The sequence below is a fragment of the Epargyreus clarus genome, unplaced genomic scaffold (genome assembly GCF_041222505.1).
Source record: "Epargyreus clarus isolate Ecla_fem2 unplaced genomic scaffold, WU_Ecla_fem_2.2 ptg000015l, whole genome shotgun sequence".
NCBI classification, from domain to species: Eukaryota; Metazoa; Arthropoda; class Insecta; order Lepidoptera; family Hesperiidae; genus Epargyreus; species Epargyreus clarus.
In genome coordinates, this window is record NW_027332223.1 from 756,871 (window position 1) to 778,440 (window position 21,570).

At 36.7% G+C, this 21,570-nt stretch overlaps 3 protein-coding genes across 4 annotated transcripts in view; 1 reads left to right on the plus strand and 2 right to left on the minus strand.

Annotated features, from left to right (window-relative positions):
* The first annotated feature begins 1,429 nt into the window (after positions 1 to 1,429).
* Positions 1,430 to 21,570, plus strand: part of loaf (low-density lipoprotein receptor domain containing lost and found) — a 73,321-nt gene continuing 53,180 nt past the window's right edge. For both annotated transcript variants that reach the window (XM_073080321.1, XM_073080322.1), the window contains exon 1: positions 1,430 to 1,634. In XM_073080321.1, coding sequence (XP_072936422.1) covers positions 1,445 to 1,634 — 190 coding nt within the window. In that variant the 5' untranslated portion in view covers positions 1,430 to 1,444. The remainder of the gene's footprint in view (positions 1,635 to 21,570) is intronic.
* On the minus strand, positions 5,880 to 10,720 carry LOC140748376 (maltase A3). Its single transcript, XM_073081236.1, has 7 exons — positions 10,573 to 10,720; positions 10,094 to 10,273; positions 8,915 to 9,051; positions 8,398 to 8,663; positions 7,716 to 7,905; positions 6,999 to 7,376; positions 5,880 to 6,813 (listed from the first exon to the last, which is right to left on the minus strand). Exons 1-7 carry the CDS (start codon positions 10,718 to 10,720, stop codon positions 6,478 to 6,480), a joined length of 1,635 nt encoding a protein of 544 aa, XP_072937337.1. The 3' UTR covers positions 5,880 to 6,477.
* LOC140748155 (maltase A1-like) lies at positions 17,414 to 21,531 on the minus strand. The gene is made up of 8 exons (XM_073080891.1): positions 21,318 to 21,531; positions 20,730 to 20,909; positions 20,303 to 20,463; positions 19,846 to 20,231; positions 19,405 to 19,606; positions 18,862 to 19,218; positions 18,491 to 18,729; positions 17,414 to 17,483 (listed from the first exon to the last, which is right to left on the minus strand). Exons 1-8 carry the CDS (start codon positions 21,529 to 21,531, stop codon positions 17,414 to 17,416), a joined length of 1,809 nt encoding a protein of 602 aa, XP_072936992.1.

Genomic DNA, 21,570 nt, shown 5'->3' on the forward strand with positions numbered 1-21,570 from the left:
TATTCTTGGAAGAATATTTAGTTTTTGGGGATGCTTAAGGACGATTCTTTCATTCTAGTTTTAGTTATACAGTACATATCCTATATTTTGTGCAACTGTCGTAAAGGCTCATTATAACATCAAATTAGAACCAGTCCAGCTTAACGCAGTTCAGCACGTGATTAAACAATAATACAAAAATACGAAATACGTTAATTTTTAGAAGTTTAGTGTGTGTTCACTTTACAATCGGTAAAGTACATTATTGATGGAATTTTATTATAGGAAATATATATTAGAAGGAAGCAATTCCCCATAGCAAAGCCCATTAGGCCAGACCGCTGGTGTGAGCATACCCTAATTTACCTCCTGAATTATTTATAAGTGAGTACTTTATGGGATGTTGTTTTAGGGAAATTCGTATGGGTCTAATGAAGGTCTCTTACAGATGGCGAAATGTTTTCGCTGCGAAATTATTTTAATTTGCTTCTGCTCTTGTCAGTCCTCATTTCAAAATGGTAATTGGTGTCTTAAAATGCATCGAAATATATGTATAATGTGATATATTATGTACCGTAATAAATGGTGTTGCGCTGATTAAAATCTAAACCTACAAAACTTTTATAAAAGTTGTTTTTTAATTCCTAATTGAAAATTTGTACGAGTTTACGATTACTATAAGTTACTAATAAATACCACATATTGCACTTAAAAAAGCATGGTGGATTAAGTGGCAGCTTTCTAGCACCACAATTTATTAAATAGACTTAAAGCAATAAAAAAAACAGAAATTTGTAGGTATGCTACAATTAGCAGTGTATAGAAATTAGTATACTTATACAAGTTCATTGTAATTTTACGTGAATGTTGCTTTTTCTGAAGACGAAGTAGGAACTCCTTATGTACTAGTACTTTCATATTACATATCAACATGTTGAACTATTTCATTAACGAAAACGTAAACGACACGATTCATAAAAAACTTGTATAAACAAGTTTATCTCAATTAATTCTTTAATAGATAAACCGGCTGACGTCACGCCTAACAAAAACATTCGATGCAAACAATCGATATTTCGTTTGCAGCTCGTCGAGTCGTTTCGTTCCGTTCCACGTTCCACCCTAGTTTAGTTTTGTGTGCGAGCAACTCCTCGCACATGCGCGGTGGCCGCAGGTCGATAGGCCGAGCGTTGCACAGGGTTGTTTTCAGTTATTCGATAACGGTTACGATATCGGATTAGGTTGCTTATATCGATATCTCTAGCACGACTTGTTACCGATATTGAGTTAGTAGTGTAGTTGTAAATAGTCCGCAAGTACCCTCGTTTTGTTAATTAAAATTTATTCGCTTCGTGTCTTTCTCACCGCAGTGAGTGTTAAAAGTCGAATTTTAGTTTTACATTTCGTTATTTAGATTCGTAAGTTTATCGATTCGATTATTTCGTTAACGGTTGACTATATCGATATGATACGATACACGACCGAAAACGGTTTCTCGTCGCTATGGTATATTGGAGCGTTCCTACCGAGCCCCAGTCCGCGCCGCGCCGGGCCCCCGGGAGCCCGCGCCGCGGCCATGTCGGCGCGGAAGATCCACGCGCTGCTCGCTCTAATTGCGATTGCCACCCTTGGCAAAGCTGAGAAAAGCAAGTTCTGTAAGTAAATTTTATACTTTTATCCTAAGATGTTTACCGCGGCAACGCCCTCTGCCGGATGCCGCCCGCCGAGGAGTTCGCGGCAACTGACTCAATGACTCCATTTTGAAGCGTTTTCGCGTTCCGTTTTGGTATGAGGTGGATTTTTTGCAGGGTAGCTGGATTTTTATAATACTCATCGTGGCGTCTTGTGGGATCTTGAGTCTTACACAGGTTTCATGCGTAAAAACGTTCTATAGTAAGTACCTACAATAGTATGGTTAACCTAAATTTCGTTTTTATGAAAGAAACCGCTGTACTTTCTACATAAAGCTCTTACTGAAATTAATGTCTTTAAACTGTAAAAGCTTAAAGGCTGGAACTCTCAAGTGTTTTATACTATATATGTATAATCCGTTTTACTTGAACTCGTGAATGAAATACCAAAATGTTTTTGAATAACTACGTTTAATACTAAGCCTTGAATATATATGTGACTGTATTTGTGAAATTCAGCTTGAATCTTAAGCGTCCGTAACCACAAGCCAAGAAAACGAAGCAACCCAAGCGTCCTTCGCCCGCGTTAGTTATCGCAGCCTTATTACGCTATCCTGTGTTTTATGCGACATTAAACCTCTTATTAGGATCTTAACTTTAAGAGAAATGTTCTATAAGAAACAATATATCCTACAATATTTGTAGTAAAATAGTCTTTAGAAATGTTAATGGGCGTCTTAATTTCAAGTTATTTTCCCTCTTATGTCGCTGTTGAATTATATGAAATGTGGAATATTTTATATAAGTTTTGATACAAAAGGGATAGTTATAAAGTAATTCTATAAATAAATGGTTGTATTCTGTATAGTAGGTCTAGCACACCAAGCGTGCGAGTCGCGCGCCCTAATTCCGCGTTATTCATTGCGTCCCTTATCTAGTGTTTGACCATCTTGGCTAATGCCTCAACCAAGTTGTATTTAAGGCGAAATAGAATCGATTTATATTCGAATAGGATACTTGAAATATAAAATCAAAGATTTTTTTATTATAAAAAAAATGCATATTATTGGTCCATTCATTGGTTGGTAAGTTAGTATGTTACAGTAAGGTAGTACCTCCTGTAAGATTAGAGTCCTACTTTAGTTCGGTCACAGATATGTTGCTATCTATAAAAAAAAAACAATTCATTATATCGAAATATTAAGGTATATCTATATATAAGGTATATTTAAGTATTTATACTATGCTTACTTCTAAATTAATAACTTTACAAGAAATAATTGAAGTATTAATTAACATAAATTCAATTGAATTAGTTGATAATATTGTACATTAATATTCAATATTTCAAGCATTTCAAAAAATATATAAAATATAATGTTTTCAATTCACTAGAAGACAAAAACATAAAATAGGCCACATAGAAACGCGTTCTAATCCCGCGCAATTTATTGTTACACAGAAACCATTTCTTCCACTTTTAACAGAAACTTTGATAAAGGGTATGTTAAATTTGAGAGTAAAGTCGTTGTATCTATATACAATTAGTTTCTACAGTAACTATATAGGTCTGTAACCAGCACAAAATGAAGCGTAAGAGTCGAGCGGCCTAATTCCATGTCTTTCATTGCGGCCCAATTTCCTTGTCACCTGCATGGCTCGTTTCAATAGTTCGTTACTTTAAGTGAAGAGTTCTAAATATTACAATCGGAACTTGGTAGAAAACGTGGTTCGACTCCGGCACCACCGCCACACCTATTCGCAGTTGTGTTGTGGTTTGATGGGTGTGGTATGGAAGATATACTTATCCGAGGCGTTCTAACCATAGACTTACAATTTTTTCGCTGACATCTATGGTTCTCACGTAGTCCTCAGTAGCTTACAATAACGCTAACTTGCTCCTTCTGTATTATAAAAAAAAATCTGTAATTAAAATGTTACCTAAAAACACAGCATCTTTAGTGCTCGCCACAATTTAATAAACTAACAAGAGTAAGAATCCAAAATGCAAAATCAGGAAAATTATTCAAAACAAATTTGCAGGTTGTAGCGAGAAAATGGGATATTTTAAATCACAATTTAAAAAGGCTTGCAACTTTAATGCAATTTCTACTTCTATGTTTTTATTGTTTTTTCATGTTACTCATGAAATTACATTTCAGAAAGTATATACTAATTTTATGAATATTTATGTAATGAACATTGTATAACATTCACTTAAAAAGTAATAAAACAGATTTACGAGCTAATAATTAGGCTAACTTGCCATTAACGTAGAGTGTGTAGCAGGTTCATGTTCACTGGAAGTAAAAATTACATTAAATTCTCATTTGGGTAATATAAACATGACTAACTTAAGAATTAATATAAAACAAAAAAATCTGATTGAAATCAAAATTTAGATGAATTTAACGAAATCTCGTATCCCAAAGAATGAGACATACATGCATACCCTCGAAGATTACCTTTTGCAGTCGGGTAAAAAATAGTACATACAAAACGTAAATTCTAAGCAATATTACAACATAACGTAAATAAAGATAACTTAGTGGAACAGTACTTCGGAAAATATAAAAGAAAAGAGTTTCATCCGTACAAGTAGTATTTTGTTTTTACTGTGATATTAAAATTGCACCCTTCGGTTCGGCGTCACGTAGCGGCAATAATGTAGAACCTTTATATCATGAGCATCTGATATACTTGCGATATTAGTATTATCTGGTAAATCCGTACAATACGTTTGTACAATAATATTCAGGAGATATAAGGAATATCCTCTTTTTCAAATTCTTGGCTGACGTCGAAAGAATTCGAGCAATTTTTGTTGGTAGTTTTGACTCGTGGCTGCGAAACCTGGTTTTTCTTCTAAAGGTCATTTTGACGAACCGCGGAATACCATCGATATTCGGTTGCGGTCCTCTTGTGCGGACTAAGCGTTTTAGTAACTCGTTCCTGCTGCGAATCGCCAAAGAATGGAACTCACTTCTGCCTTCGTTGTGTCCCGAAACATATGATCTGGGATAGTTCAAGTTAAGGGTGAATAGGCTACTTCTAGGCAAGCGTGTTTTGTCCAAGGCTGCATCTTACTTGACATCAGGTAATATTGCAGTCAAACGTAAGCCTATTGTAAGTTAAAAAAAAGGTCTTGTCAGGCGAAAACCACCTTTATGCATAAGCATCACAGACACGCTCGAAGAAGATAGAAACTATAGAATTTAAACGCACAGGTCCACCTCTCAAAGCTTCAATCCATCGTTGTCTGCAAAATCTTATCTTAATTTTCTTGGAGATATTTTGACACGACGTCGATCGAACTTAGTCATGAATCCCGGAAAGGAGGTGAATAAAGAGCTCTCTCTCAAAGCCGGCGATGCATTATCAACTCTTGGATTTGAAAATGATGAGTTACAAGTTACAGTAAATTAGCTTTCCATCAGCAAGTACCTACAGTATCTAAGCTTATTAATAATAATAATTCCTCATTAGCAACACCAAGTAGAACAACTGCAAAGATGCTTCATAAAAATAAACACAGCAACGCGAAAAAGTTGCGTAAATGGAAAAATAAAAATGTAAAACGTCTCCAAGAAGCAACGGTAGCCTCGAGCCTCGAGCGCTCTCTGGCGAGACTAAGGAGCTTGTAACCTTAATATGTTACAGTGCTTACTGATGTGCTTGTGCTGACACAAGCACGTATGAATGTAGTTTCATGTACTAGCGCTTGCCCGCGGCTTTGTTCGCGCTGAAGTCGATTTTCTACGCTATAACTCGTACATCTCTATTATTAACCTAATTTTATAGAAACTCCAATTGTAGGGATAGAATTTCCAAATAATAAAAAAATTTTTATCAACCACGCGCGGTAATACAATGTCTCAAGGGTTTAAACATCCTAACCAAAGATATATCATTTATAATATTGAGATGACGTGAGCCTCATATTATATAAGGGGAGAAAATTTCGTAAATTTATTACTTAGTGCTCACTTATGCTATAAAAAGAACCTATCTGTAAATTAGTAGGATTCTAAATTTAGCGGTTTCGCCTGTGCGTTGATCTCTGTGTCGTTCAGTCAGTCATATTCTTTTCTTATATACGTAAATACATTTATTTAAATGTACTTATATATTACTCTTATTTCGAGTTAATGATTTAGAGAAAATTATTATCGTGACGATATTTATTTGACAGAACGATAGAAACGTGTGAGAATATGAATGCTTATTCGACGTTTTTTGAATTTTGTCATACATTTTAAGAATCTAGTAGGTAGCATATGACATCGGCTGCACTGCACGCTCATTTATCACTCCAATTACATTAAAAAGCTAGTTTTCCACTTCATTATCATAGTGAACTATCTCGCGTATGTAATGTTGTATTTGGGGCCAGGACAACTGTCGTGTGGTACATTATTATGCAGTTTATGGCGCCGGAGTTGGCAACGTGCGGGAGCTGTGGTCAGCAACTTTACGATGATTATGACTTGCCCAATTCATTTATATTTATAACAACTATTTCGTTTATATGTTAACTGGGTTTTGGAAATACTTGGCTTATTCAATATCCCTATTATTTTTGGTGCAAATCTAATAAAGTTGTAGTAAATCATCTTCGCAAATACACTATTACATCTTCATATACATTTGTACTTGAAATGACCATAAGTACAATACTTTGATAGCTAACATCAAGACAAATAATGACTTCTCAATGGTATTACTTTTTAATATAGTATGCAAGTTTGACGAAGTACATTAAATTAATCAAAATATAAACATTTATGCTAACATTTAATAATATAGCTCAATAACACATACATAAATGATAACCTTTACTAATGATATGGAATACCTATGCAAATATTTATGTATTGCTGAAGTACTTATTAATTTTCTGCCAACCCTCGGATAATTTGCTCGCTATCTTGTCTACTGGTCCAGGCCCGCCACAGTGCCTTGGAGGTCCTGCTAACAGAACAGCTTCGCCCGGTATCAGCTTAACTACTTTGTCTAAAGTTAAATGAGAACCAGTGGAAAGACTTGAGCCACCGGATGAAGAAGCGACAGTCATCTCGGCTGGTAGACCTGGGATCCGCGACAGTTGCACCTCGGTTTGATCACGACCAAAGTTGGACACATAGAGTAGAGATCCACCTCCACCCCACTTAAGTACTGCTATTGCGTCATTTAGGCGTTTTATCTGAAAATGGGAAGCGATATTAATTGTACCATTAGTATTTAAGGAAAAATGGGGATGTGCCGTTAATCCAATGTTTCAGAAAGAGTGTCCAAGAAACACTTAAACGATGACTTTTGGTTCATAAAGATTGGTCCGGTTATTGGTAAAAAATATTTAACTGTTTCTAACATAAGAGGGAAAAGTACCTCGACATGTGGACCATTAGCTGGAGACTTCCTCATCGCTGCGGCAACTCTGACGACGCTGACATGGCTGTGTTCATTCGCGAATTCAGTTTTAGCGTTCGCATATCTGTAATTCGGTGCGATTGGTAGCCAAGGTTCACCCGAAGTGAACCCACCTGACACGGTGTCATCCCACGGGAATGGAGCCGCTGATGGTATAGAGTCCATGGGCCAACATTTGGTATTGGAAGCCCATTCCAGAATGGTGTCAGCTGCTCCCAGCTCGTCTCCTTGGTTGATGATAACTGCTCCAGGCATCACCAGACTTAAGATGTTCACAGCGTCAACCATCTCGCTGCCAAGTCTCGTCGCTAAACGACTTTGGTTTCTGAAGCTCGTCTAAAAAATAAAAGGAAATTATGTTTTGATAAAAAAATCTTCCTTAAGTTAATGCATTTGTAGAAATTTTAATTCTACCAAACGAAGAACTAATGGTTATTTTGCCCTCTATTTCGTTCCCAACAAAATTGTATCTTTTTAAAAAAATATAATCTAAACATGATATTTTAAAATGCCAAACGCTTAAATTCGTATCCAGATTTTCACATTTTAGGCATCAATTTCTCACTGGCTTCAGTTTATTCATAACCATTTTGTACGACGATGTTCCTTTAGGGCAAAGGCTAAAGTTTATCGTCAACAAGAGCGTGCGGTGTACGGTATATTTACGGCACTCACAAGCCAAGCGGGTGCCATATCTTGCGGGGTGTACAACAAGGCACTGTGTAGAGCGAGTGCCAACTCCGGCGCGCTGGTCCTCACCGGGGCCGTCAGGGCGTAACTTATCACAGTATTGGCACCCACTCCACCGTCCCCGTAATATCTCGCCGCGGCTGCAGGCTCTAAAGAGGACTCCACTAAGATTACCCTGCAAAAAATATTAGAGAAGATATTGGTGCAATATCGGCCTCGCGATGTTTGCGATTCGAACATATTGAAGACGCTATACTTTATTTAGAAGGATATGAGCAATAGTTTGGATCTTATAGTTATTAGGGCGGATTTTTACGCTAATTTTGACTTGATATTCTAGAACGTTTAAGAGATACGAGTACGTGTATTCATAATGTTAATATTAAAGGAAGAGAACTTGTTTGGGAACTTACGATTCAAGTAAAACTTGTTTTTAAATACAGAAATGCTTTTGTTTCATTTAAATACCTTTGTAATAGATAAATACTTGATATTTTTTTGTAAATTTATTACTTCAAAACTTTACTAATATCATTAAAACTATAATAATAATTTTATACTATTGAATTGAGATCTTCAAGCTTATTCAAGTATATGGCTCCATAAACACATAACCAACTACAGCGTCTAATATGTTGTAGAATGTGGTGAAAGTTAGTGAACTTACGGAGTGTCCAGATTAACGCCTCTAGCGCAGCTTATTGCTTCTGCAGCCAACTTTCTCAGTAGTTTGTACCCGCAGTTCGGATCTCTTGGAAAGTCCGGGTTTAACAGAACACCCGAAATTCCCAGCTTGAGCCACGAACATTGAGCTGTAGCTAACGCGGCCATAATGCCCTCAGAGCATAAGTTTAGTATTGCCTCATTGTTGGAACTACCCCAGAAAGCGTTTCGCTTGTCGTCCCATATCCATTTGTGAATTTCATTATCCACCTGGCAGATTAAATACGTAGGGTGAGATTTTTGACATTTTTATTAGGTACAATTGAAGTAGAATTCGGTGTCTTGGGAATATTAAAAAATGTGTATCATATAAATACAAGTGAATTATTAACTGCTGAAATAATTACTTTAAGATTGGTTAGCGGATTATTTTTTTATGCATATCCAAAAGTAATTCACGAAAATAATTAGTATGAAAAATGTAAAGAACTATGTGGATTATAAGTAATAATATATCTCACCGGAGGAGGGACATCAGATTGGCCCTCTTGCCAAAGAATCCAATCGTTGAAACCACCCTCAAGTTCTGAACTATCTTTAAACCATTCTGATGCTGAACTGATAGTCTGCAAATGCAACGTGACGACCACCTTAAGTTCTGTAATAAAAAGTAAGACTTCTAAGTCGGTTTAATGTTGCAGGTCGTGTCTGCTTTGGTAGACTATGGTTTAGGTGTAGAATTCATTGTCTGATTTCTGGTGATAGAACCTTCTGTGCTCGATTCCGGTGGACCACCATACCTATTTCTGCCTTATAACAGCAGCTTTAAGTGCTTGAAGGGTGTGGCTCTGATGTCTACAGGCGACAGTAGCCATTTACCCTAGTAGGTAAACTGCATGCTCGTCTGCTGCTCCTATATTATAAAAGAATCGTGTGCTGCAAAAATCGCTTATGAACTCGGTCTTCTGCTTATCAGAGAAAACTAAAACTATATACTCGTCATTCAAAGCACTACAGTGATTTTGCAGTCATTTTCAGACTCAACTAGCCGTAATAGCTAGTAATCATGGCGTGCATGTTATTAGTAGTAAGAACTAGCAATTTGCTTCCGTTCTGCTTGGTGTTTGAATCGTAAACATGGAATTTTTTCATCGTGTTGTTATAATGTAGCAGAACTGCGACAACGGGGGTTTATGTAACAATATTAATTTCATGCAAAGCTGTATTAACTTTAATAATTAGTTATTGTTCTTTAAATAATAAAATCTGCTGACAAAAACTTAAAAATGAAGTAATGCAACTCCCACAATTAGGACGACTCCAAGCGCACCTCATAATGTCGAAATCCTTCAAGCCGTTTGGGCTATGCCAAATAATGTATATAGATCTTGAGCTAGAGATCGAAAGTATTATCCACTGCAGTTGGATTATACAAAAGTATCTTACCTTAAATCAATAGATGTGTTGCTACTCCTAACGTCGAAATTTGAATGAAAGTTGGAAACCAAAGTATTCGTGCGAACACTGCAGCTATAAGGCGTAAGAGGTTTAGTGAAGATGCAGCTATAGTTGAGCGACTAAGAGTTATAACATTTTTATATCCAATGAAGAAAAAAATTAATACCTACTAACATTCTAAAATAAAAAGAGAAGAAAGAAAAGATATAAACCGATGTCTCAATATCTGAATATATCCATACCTAATTTCCTGGCCTTTTCCAACAACTTATTGACTCCATCGAGGCTCCCGTAGCGCGGGTCCACTTGAGCCAAGTGGAGGGTCCCCGGGCTCCCGCAATCTGTGCTCTTCGCAGACAATGGGGACAGGATTACTGCGTCGGCACCCAAAGCCCGAATATAACTCAACTGTTTTGTAGCTCCTGTCGTTGAGGTATTTGAATGTTAACAATGGGAACACTGGACAAAAATCTATTCACATTTTACTATAGGAGTTAAGTATACATTGAATTTGATAGGATGAGTTATGAGTTTCTTATTCAATTCATCATTTTATTGTAATTTTCCTTTTTATGTGTTGAATAGGCGCCTTCATATCTTTGTGAGTTATAAATAAATTCAACTCAATTATGAAAAAATGTACTACTTTGTAATCAACTGAAATAAACTAAAACCTATGTCATGCTCATAGTGTGGTTTAAAATTATTTCATAATACTCACCTTGTATATCTCCGAGGCCGTCCCCATCAAGATCCTTGAAGGAGTCCACTAGTACCCTGTAATAAACTGCATTATTCCACCACGGAACCACTGTCGCACCACAGCTCAGTCTCAGTAGAGCTACACATACGACCGCAGACAGCCACATGGTAATTGAAATGAGCACAATCACGAATACCATAATGCCATAACCTTGTATTTAATAGTGATGGGAAATTACAATGAATTGGAGTTTTTCAATCGGATTTTTAACCTGATTATGTCGTGATTTACCAGAAATGAAGAAAAAGTTTATTTATATTTAAGTATATGTATCTGCTCACTTACCTCCCAGAAACTATATTAGGATTCTAGGTGAAAACAGTCAATATTTATAGTTCTATGGTCGAGGATCAAGTTGCCATGTGGTATTTTGTAACCCAGATTTTTCAAACCTAAAATACAAAGAAATATAAGATGTATATTTTATATATTTTAGCGCCTGTTATATACATGATGGCAATATTACGGAAACAATGTTTCAAACAAAATGATTCCATTAACTTAACCGCGTACAAGTATCTATTAACCTGAATCCGTTTCATCGTACTTCCGAAGTGGTCTATTCACAAACTTTCTCGTAAAGAGCCTCTATAGGTGATCGGAAAACATGAGTTTCTCCGAGAGTTCCTTTTCACTCAATAGTAGTATGAACGCTCAAGTTTCTTTCCATAAAATTTGTCTCAGCATTCATCCCTATTGAAGTTTTAAAATCTTTTTCTCGGTATTTTTCCTCTCTCACGGCAACCGTTCTTTCACTTTGAATATCATTACTTCACGTCGAATGTAATATTTAACAGTTCCTGGAAATCAGCTCCATATCTTATACGCTGTGGAGCGTATTTATCACCGCTGGATATTCTCTTTGAGAAACCCTATGTTCTTTTTCCTCAAGAATATATCGAATAGTATTACACTGGAATAAAATATTGATATTCACATTATCGGATATCGCTAATATTTTATGGACATTTTCCACTTATTGAGCGGATTAGAAGGAGTCACTTGAAGACAACAATACATAGGAATAACTTTATTCATATTTAAATGTGGTTTATAATGACAAGTCACTCTTTTCAAGTAGTTTTTAAATAAAATTCGGTTCTTAATTCAAGTCTATTCGAAAATGCATTTAAACAGACATAAATTAAATGTTAAACAAAAGATCACTACAGAGGCATAATTACAAAAGATTGACGTTTCACCGCACCCATCCAAAAATTCAGTGACAAAAGACTTCACTTTTCCCTTGCGTGATGCGAATGAACACCTGACATGTAGCGTCGGTCGCAATCCGCGTACGTCGGCGTAATTAAAATTGGTTGTTCTGATAAAAAAGGTCGTGTAAATCCTGAGCTGCAAATGAGAATGTCGGGTCACGTTCCGAACGGCTTTGTAGCGGCCGGTAATGAAACAATAATACTGCGTGACTGCGGAACTATGGCCTGCACAAAGGACCATAGTGCCTTTACTATGAATGTCTAAATAAGCCACGTAGAAAGTGCTAATGCTACTTAAGAGTAGTTATGAAAATTCACCACTCAAAGTACATTTTGGGTACTGGAAACCATAATCCGCAATTTTGAATTATGCAGTTAAAATAACAAATTGGCATGTTTGGTATTTGCTTTAGATTTGGTGGAACGTTAAAAAAGAAAATGAGATTACCGGACCATGTTCCGAATGGCGTTGTAGCGGCCGGTAATGAAACAATAATACTGCGGAATTGCGGAAGAACCGACAAAAATACTATAGGCAGCGCTGTAGCTCTGAAATAGTAAGCCACAGAGTATGATAATATTAATTTGAAAATACTTATTTTATTTAAATTGCTGAGTTTTAATATATTACGACATTTTAGTATTATTTACAGCGGTACAAAAACCACAATTCCTTATTTTTGAGTTGTTACAGATGCTATTACTAAACTGCAGTAGAAAATCTTGGTATTTTGAGAATTTTATTTAAATTTCGTGTATTTTTAATCCTGCAAACGGGAATGGCGGTATGTTCCGAACGCCTTTGTAGCGGGCAGTAATGAAACAATAATACTGCGGGACTGGGAATCATGGCCTGCACAAAGGACCATAGTGCCTTTGAATAGGTATCTGAAGTAATAAGCCACGTTGAGTATTTATGCAACTGAGACGTACTGATTTGAAATTTTGAAGTATAATGTATTTTGATACGTTCTGTTAGTGTCCTACCGCTGGGCCTTGAAGAAGGTTTCAGAAGAAGAAAAATCTGTATTAAGCTATCAAGGCTATCTTCCGTAATTCTAAATTGGCTAACAATAAATTGAATTATCAATTTCCAGCATTTGAGCAGCATCTAGATTTCTACGTCATATTTTTCATCACAGCTATAGCAACTGTCAATTACTTACTACTACTTCGAAAATAATACAGATATGTTGTATATGTTCAAAGGGTAAAAAGTTTTACTCTATTATTGAGCAGAGAACTTACACTTCTTCCTAATAATATCCGCTTTGTTCCGCTTTAAAGGGGAAATACTTATCTGAGATTTCCCAACTTAGTCATCTGGTTAGAAAGGTAAGAAGGTGGTAGAACCCTTTGTGGTTCGACTCCGGCGGCACCACCGCCACACCTATTTCTAACTCATAACAGCAGTGTTAAGCGCTTCTGTGTTCCGGTTTGGAGGGTGTGGTAAAGGAGACAGACTTTTCCGAGGCGATCCAGCTTAGTCCTCAGGGGTAGCGGCGCATCTGTGGCCGACCTCAGGTAGAAATATCTAATCCTATCTGGGGTTGATTACAGATGTCCATAGGCGGCAGTAGCCACTTACCATCAGGTAGACTGCATGCTCGTTTGCTATTCCTATATTATAAAAAAAAGCAACACTAGGAATATAAGGAATAGGAATCTAATGTTATCTGGGGTTGGTAAACGGCAATGTCGTTTGCTACTTCAATATAATAAAAAAAAAAACTTGTAAAGATCATACTGGTCGCTGTTTATCATCTATTTACTGTTAGATTGTATGTGTAAGGAATAATTATTGCCGTGTTATTTCGGCTGGGCTCAGCTCGAACGTTTGTGTCGGTAACGGAACAATAATATTGAATTGTGTTCTCTTATTACTCTCAGTGTACTTCCAAGTTTAGTAACAGTAAACTGTAACAATAAGAATGTAAATTGTTTGAATACGAAACTTGTCGTATTTGGGCGATTTAATAATAGGTATATCGTGTTTAGACTAACAACAGAACATGACGCTTATCGATATACTCGTACACCCGTTTCTAATGAAATTCTCTTCTTTCTTTCGATCTTCTTTCTTTTATGTCATATTTCTTTTATGTGTTGGTATATAATTAATTCTTATGAGCAACGGAATTCTTAAGCAAAAGGTATTTTAGGATCAATACACCATTAAAATAATGAAAATTTATGCAAGAAATGTCACATTGCGGATATGTCTGGTCACTACTTGGAATGACTTTGATAGTAGCCAGTTTCGAGGGGCCAAAATGGTTCAGTAATCACAGACATGTAATTGTTTTGTACCCAATTCTATCCAAAAAATTGCATAACCAATTCCTAAGAAAAGTCCCACATTAATGTACCAATCTAATGTAATGCTTTTGCATAGGAGTGTAATAATGTATAAGTGTCAGTTCGTCACTATCGGGATGTCGCTGTTCGCGTCCCGGACGCCTGACGTGCCGGTAACTCAGCGTCTGACACTAATTACTGCGAGCTGCCGTACGCTGCAATTTCATTATAACTGCGGAGGAGGGACATGAAGCTTGAACAGTGAATACCTATTAGTAAAATTATCAGCGAATTGATTGGTTGTGACTAGAGATGGGCAAAACACCCGGTTTAAACCCAGTACTGGGTTTAAACCCGATAAATACCCGTTTATACCCTCCCACAGGGTATTTATTCGGGTATTTAAAAATGATTTCATAAAATCTGTAGACAGTTTTTAAAATAGTTCAAATATTTATTGAATAGATGTACTAGAAGTTTCAACGGTATTTTCACATTTTTTTACATTTTTTAATGTTATTTTGAGGTTTTACCTACTTTTTTACTCGACTGCCACGGAACGGTTATATTATTTGCGCATATTTTGTATGTTTATAAATCTTTTTAATACATTCGGATCTGGTTAGATAGATTTCGACAGTTAAGGTGTCGTTATATTTGTCTAAATTACCTAAGTGTCATTTTTTTATAGATAGGAGTTTGAAAAAAACTGAAAGGAGTTACGAGGTAAATTGTGATAAAAACTAAAACTGCATCATTAGATTTTTTCGAAAATCGGGGAATCGAACGAGTTCATTTAAAAAAAATCACACCCTGTATTATTCCATCATCGCACAGTGTCGCTTACAAGGGTCAAATTCTAGAAAGTAGTAATATATGACAAACTAAAGGAAAAGTGATATTTTGCAAAACTAATGCAGTTTAGTTTTTCACAATATCGGCCTCGTAACTCTCTTCAGCTTTTTAGCTGATCCTTATTGTTTTGGATTTAGTCTTGAAGGCTCACTTCAAAATTTCACCCTATAATAAATATTTTGTATACTACTTTTGTATACTACTCGTACATATATTTTTTCATAGCAACCATAGAAGTAAATGTCTTGTGAAAATTTGAACTGTCTACGTATTACGGTTCAATAGATAAAGCGAAATATGCTGAAAAACTTTGATGTTTTTTTATTATTCGTATTTGTTGTTATAGGGGCCACAGATTATTATATTCTAGAATAACAACGGGACGTGGACATTGTTTGAAATTTGCATCAAAGGCATACGCTACTTGGCTTCTTACTTAAGTCTGCATCTATAATGGCGTGATAAAATGGTATTTTTGGCGCTGTAAATGTCTTTTTACAGTCCATATTTAGTACAGTATCATCATCGAAGTAATAATTGCGCTTAAAAAAGGATAGATATGCGTGAAAATAGTAAACACCCGAATAAAAACCCATTTTCGGGTTTAAACCCTATTTCTTCCCAACGACCGGGTAAAAACCCGGTTTATTCCCGATGGGTTTAAACCCTCTGCCCATCTCTAGTTGTGACTGAATATTTTTCCAATTATAAAAATATTTGTCACCAAGTCTTCCAATCCAGGTTTTATCGTCCTTTAGTATCTTGTCTTTTAATAGTGGTGTTCGGTGATGAAACCTGCATACCATAGATATTAAAAAAAATCTTAAAGGTATGTGAAGTCTACCAATATGCACTTGCCCAGCGCGGTGGCCTCAGGCCTAATCATTCTAATTCTGAGTAAAGACCCGTGCTGAGCAGTGGGACAATGACGGGTTAATGATGAAATATCGGTCTATAAGGAAGAGACGCAATCGAATCATGCAGGGTTAAGTTTACGAGTGTCAACTCATCGATATCGGTGTGTTGTCAGCATGGCAGGACGCTTCGCCTGTAATTCACCGTTTGACACTAATTACTGGCGGCGTACACGCCACACTGCAGTTTGACTGACGCAATTATGAACATTAGATCGCTTATTCCTAACATGTATCGAATAGTTTGATAGACAGTTTGCACACTAGGGCTCGGTTAGAGGCCGTTTAATGAGCATCGTAAGTTTACTCTTGTATTAGAACACAAAATAATGATATTGTAATGAATGTTTGTATTTTTTGCAATTATAACTCTGAAAGTTTCAATCAATTAGGATTTTTTTCGTTATATGTATTTGCGCTTTAGTGGCACTTTTTTGTTCTTGAAATCATTATGATTTCTGGCCAGGAATAAACTCGAAATACTCTGTGTGAGAGATCCTTACGCTACATGGTTTGTTATGTCATATAGAGATAAATTAAAATCTAGATCCACGGTATAACTGCTGCTATAATTTCTGCTGCAATAACCGCTCCTATAAGTAGACATGGTGGTAGAATTTTGCATGAACTACAATTTACTATTCAGCGCCAATACTATTGACAATAGCCTCGCCATTCTTAGCTTCGCAATCAAGAATTCAATATCTAGAATTGGTACAAATTGTAAGACCACGTTTTAGTAATGTAGGCGACATTTTCCTACAAGCGCTGTTCCTAAAATAGCAGCTTTATGTTGCTGAATTAAACTCCGGTTACGTAGTCTGCCATTGTGTTTCTATATGCGGGATACAACGGATACCACTTATAACTTAACGAGTGTTCAATTCGGAGGTAATTAATAGTGCTGCTTGGATATTTCTGTACGAATTAATTATCACACGGTTTAACGGGAAAGAGGCTTACTTTGGACTTCGTAAAAAATATTCTGTTTACAAAAAGAACATAGTAAGGGAAGTTACACATAGTACTAAAAATCGCGATTTATCTTTCCGTATTTTATATATATATATATATATATATATAATCCTGATTTTATTTATAAGATTGAAGCATCAAAAAAATTAAGTGGCTATTGTAGACAACAATTCCAACCAGAACTTGGGCTATGCCTGAAATTTATCACAGATGCGTTACCACTTCAGAGGACAAAAATAATCGATCATCCAGCATCCGGGAGCCGGCATCGACACCGGATCTTCCACTGGAACGCAGAACTACTCGTACTTCATGCTAATTGTGTATAGAGATGGTACAACCGAGTGGTTGAACCATGATCTTTCAAAAATTGTTTTGTGTAGGTCATTCATACATTCTTTTCACTCTGAGTGGAGGCTTGTGTAAAGCAGCATTCAATTATTTAAACTATATTACCGAATATATTAAGTCAATTTATTCGTGGACAATATATATTGTAATTAAATTATTACATAAAATATAATTATATTATTAATTTTTTCATGTTGGCGGTGTTAGAAGGATTATTGCTTCGCCGGGTTGAAGAGTCACAGGGGTAGATATTGTATCACTGAAAAAAGTATAATCATTCTCAATAATTTATAACTTATCATAAATAAGATTAAGAAGTTTGTCAGTACAATGATACGGGCGGAGGGATACGAGTACTCGCAACAGATTCAAAATAAACTTTTTTTTTTATAATATAAGAGTAGCAGACGAGCATGCAGTCCACCTGATGGTAAGTGGCTACTGCCGCCCATGGACATCTGTCATCAACCCCAGATAGGATTAGATATTCCTACCTGAGATCGGCCACAGATGCGCCGCTACTCCTAAGTACTAAGCTGGAACGCCTCGGAAAAGTCTGTCTCCCTTACCACACCCTTCAAACCGGAACACAGCAGCGCCTAACACTGCCGTTATTAGGTAGAAATAGGTGTAGCGGTGGTGCCGCCGGAGTCGAACCACAAAGGATTCTACCACCGTTAAACTATTTTTACGGCTTACATAACCGGTTCTATATCAATTGACAAACATATTACTTCATACTTTTGAGTAGGAACTGCTATCAAGGTCTACCTGGGTGGTAAATTGAACTATATACCTAATTTGTAGCGACATACTCTACACTCGATTTATTACTTTTATCAAAGTGTTAATACAATCTTTATTGTCTTATATCAAGAAATAAATCTAGAACATTCACGAGCATCCGCTGAAAAACATAATAAAGGAAACGAATGTCGCTTATGTGTGATAAGCCCGGACTGACATACTGAAATACATACATACATACTTACTTAAACTTGTAGGTAGTGTGTTGGTAAGAATTACTGCTGTCAATCATCATTAGTGATTAACCCTAAATAGTAGGTCTCACCTGAGGCTGGCCCCAGTGCTTCGTAAAAAAACGCCCCGTATAAGTGTCTCTCTATTCTTCAAACCGAAACACAGCAAAAATCTTAACGCTGCTGTTATGAGTGGTCTATTTCCCATCGCAAAGAGTTTTTTACTTTTAAATCATATAGATTTTTAAGCGTCTTAAAGTCATATACACATATAAAGTTAAATTACCCAGTGTTGCGCCTCGAATGAATACTAGAGATGTATATAGTTAACGGATCTTGCACCAATGTTATCCTTGAGGGGTCCACGGTGTCCTCTTCGGTGCCAACATTGAAGACCAGGGCATATGTATCATGGGTGAGAAGGTGCCTCACGAGGATCAAGGTATTCTGGCTTAAAGACTGGAGGAAGTATTCCCCGTGGGATAGAGCTGGTTCCTTTCGGAGACGAGTTAAGGATTGGTATACCTGAAGAGCAATTAAAAGTACAATAATATACGACACAGAACTATTCTCATCCCTAGGAAGTATATAGGTGTCAATTTTAGCTTTTGGATATCTAAATAGGTATTTTTGCTCTAAATGCTTATATCAATTTACCTTAAAATGACTTCGATCAGCCAGTTTTTGTGCTGCAAGATTGATTTCCCTGTAATCGTCAGCAACCGGTAACCAGGTGGTGGTGTTGGAAGAGAAGCCAGCACTAGTAGAACTGTCCCAGTGGTAGGGCGTCCTGGCGGGGTCCCTGGAGAACTGCCAGTAATTATCAGGGTTCCCTTGGTTGCAGGCTTGGACGTCCACAGTATCCTCCCAGCTCACGTAGCCATCTCTCATGCCTATCTCCTCACCCTGATACGTGATGGCAACGCCAGGAAGCATTAGGCTCAATGCGTTCAAACCATCGACCATGTTCTCCCTAAATCTTGACGGCATTCGATTATTGTCATGGTTTCCAAACTGAAACCATAGAAGTAAAACATGAAGATAATTAAAAATTAAACTAAGATCAGGTTTGTTAAATAATTATGTCTTAAAATTAGTAAATGATTTGCGAAGTTATGGCTCCCTTTCCATGATTTTGTGCAGATATTATTTAGCTGTAGGGCGCTGAGGAAAGTTGCAAACAGTTCTGTAATGGCTTACCACCCAGTTAGGCACTTTTCCATGAGGCATGTAAGTCAACCAGTGTTTAATCCTAAAAACAAAGTCTCTGGCGTTTGATGCTGCGGAGAGACTGGTAATGAACTCAAAATTGAAGGGGAAGTGAGCGCCGAGGGTGCCTCGTTCGTCGCCGTAATACAGCATGGTCATGGAAATGTTTGCGTACGCTTCTGCTAGAAGAACTCTGTGAAAAGTAAAGAGACAAAAGTAAAAGGTAGTAAAATCCTTCGAACTTTATGGAATATCGTTACCACATCTTGTTTCGCCTTACAACGGGATAACATTATAATCTTTTTAGAATCTTATGAAAGTACAATGAAAACAATGAAAGTTTTGCAAAAGAGTTTTTTTCTCAATACGTACATAGAATAACATAAAAAGCTTAGAGCAGACTGAAAAACCAAAGAAAAAATTGGAACATACTTGGTTTCTGAACCGTTTTCCTCTTGCCATCGATCCACACCTGCTCTCCATTCATAAACGACATCATATAGTTCAATGAGGTCCCTAGTGTGTTCCTGGGTAGTATAACCGGCTTGGTTAGGATTAAGGAACATGTTCCCTGATAACGGCTCATCGGGGTAGACGCCACCATGGTCATCTGGGTTCGCTTCAAACAGATGGGGTATAGCATCAACGCGGAAGCCATCAGCTCCTTTATCCAGCCAGAAGGTCATGATGTTTATCATCTCGTCTCTTACAGCCTGCTCTCGGAAGTTGAAGTCAGCCTGCTCAATAGCGAACTGGTGGAGGTAATACTGCTGGCGAGCCTCACTCCATTCCCACACAGATCCACCAAACTGACTAATCTAGACAAACACATAAATATTACTAATACTGCTTTTAATATTATGCATTATAGTAATTAATATTAATTTACCCAGTTAGAAGGCACACGACGGCTATTATCAGTGGAATTTATGAGAGGGTCAGCCCATACAAAGTAGTTTTCAAACCCGGGCTCTCTTGCTTCGGAGCGGATGAAATAGTCCGATTCAATGCTGGCGTGGTTCGGCACGTAGTCCAAAAGGACTTTAATACCTGTGTCATAAATATGTACATATCATACATTATTTTTTAACACTATACATATAGATATAAAAATTCAAGAATTTATCTATCTACATTTGGTATCTATCCCAAAACTTTTTGGAATGAATATTTAAGTTTTTAGTTGATTTATCGATCATTTTTATTTAAGGTTCTCCAAATATCACTTGCATGATTTTTTTAGTGAATTCAATTCGTTGCAAAAACCCGTTAAAAAGAACGCTCTATTTTTCTGTGTCAGAAATACCAAATCTTACCAAGTGCGTGTGCCTTCTGTACCAATTCTTCAAAGTCAGCCATCGTCCCATATTCATGATGGATATTGTAAAAGTCGCTGATGTCGTATCCAAAGTCTACCATGGGAGAAACAAAAATTGGAGACATCCAGATAGCGCCCACGCCAGCATCCACGAAATGTTCCAATTCACTCGTAATACCTAATGACATTTCATAAAAAAATAGGAATCTCCGGTAGTTTTAAAATTGTCTTCTATGGATATTTTAGACTCCATTATAATTAAATGGTTATATCATAGAATTATCGCAGCAGATTAGAAATTCGGTATCCGGATCGGGGGGTCCGAGGGTAGAATTCAAGGAAAGCAAGTAATTGTAAGTATTTCTGACTTCAAATAGGCACGATATACTTTTTTGATACGAGATTTAGGATTAAGTCCGGATATAGTGGAGTTATAAACTCTATAAATACTATTAATATGCTTTCGAGAATTATAAATTAGTATTCTGCGTCTAGTTTAATTGGTGAAAAATTTCTCTCTCTTTCTCTTTCTCCGGTAATATAATTGAAAAATCCATAAATTGATTATGGAAAGATACATACATACCTTTAAGATCACCAATGCCATCTCCATCGCTATCCTTAAAAGACCTTGGATAAATTTGATAAATAACTGTATGCTCCCACCAATCCAGGGGAACCAGTTCTGGAGGATCTGGCCCTTTAGTACTCAAGACTATCAATGTTATACCGGCCACTACCAACCCAGTTACAATCAAAACTCCAACCGTAATACCAACCACTTTTAAATATTTCTTCATTTTGACTGACTCTATAGCATTTTTTTCATCGAATTAACA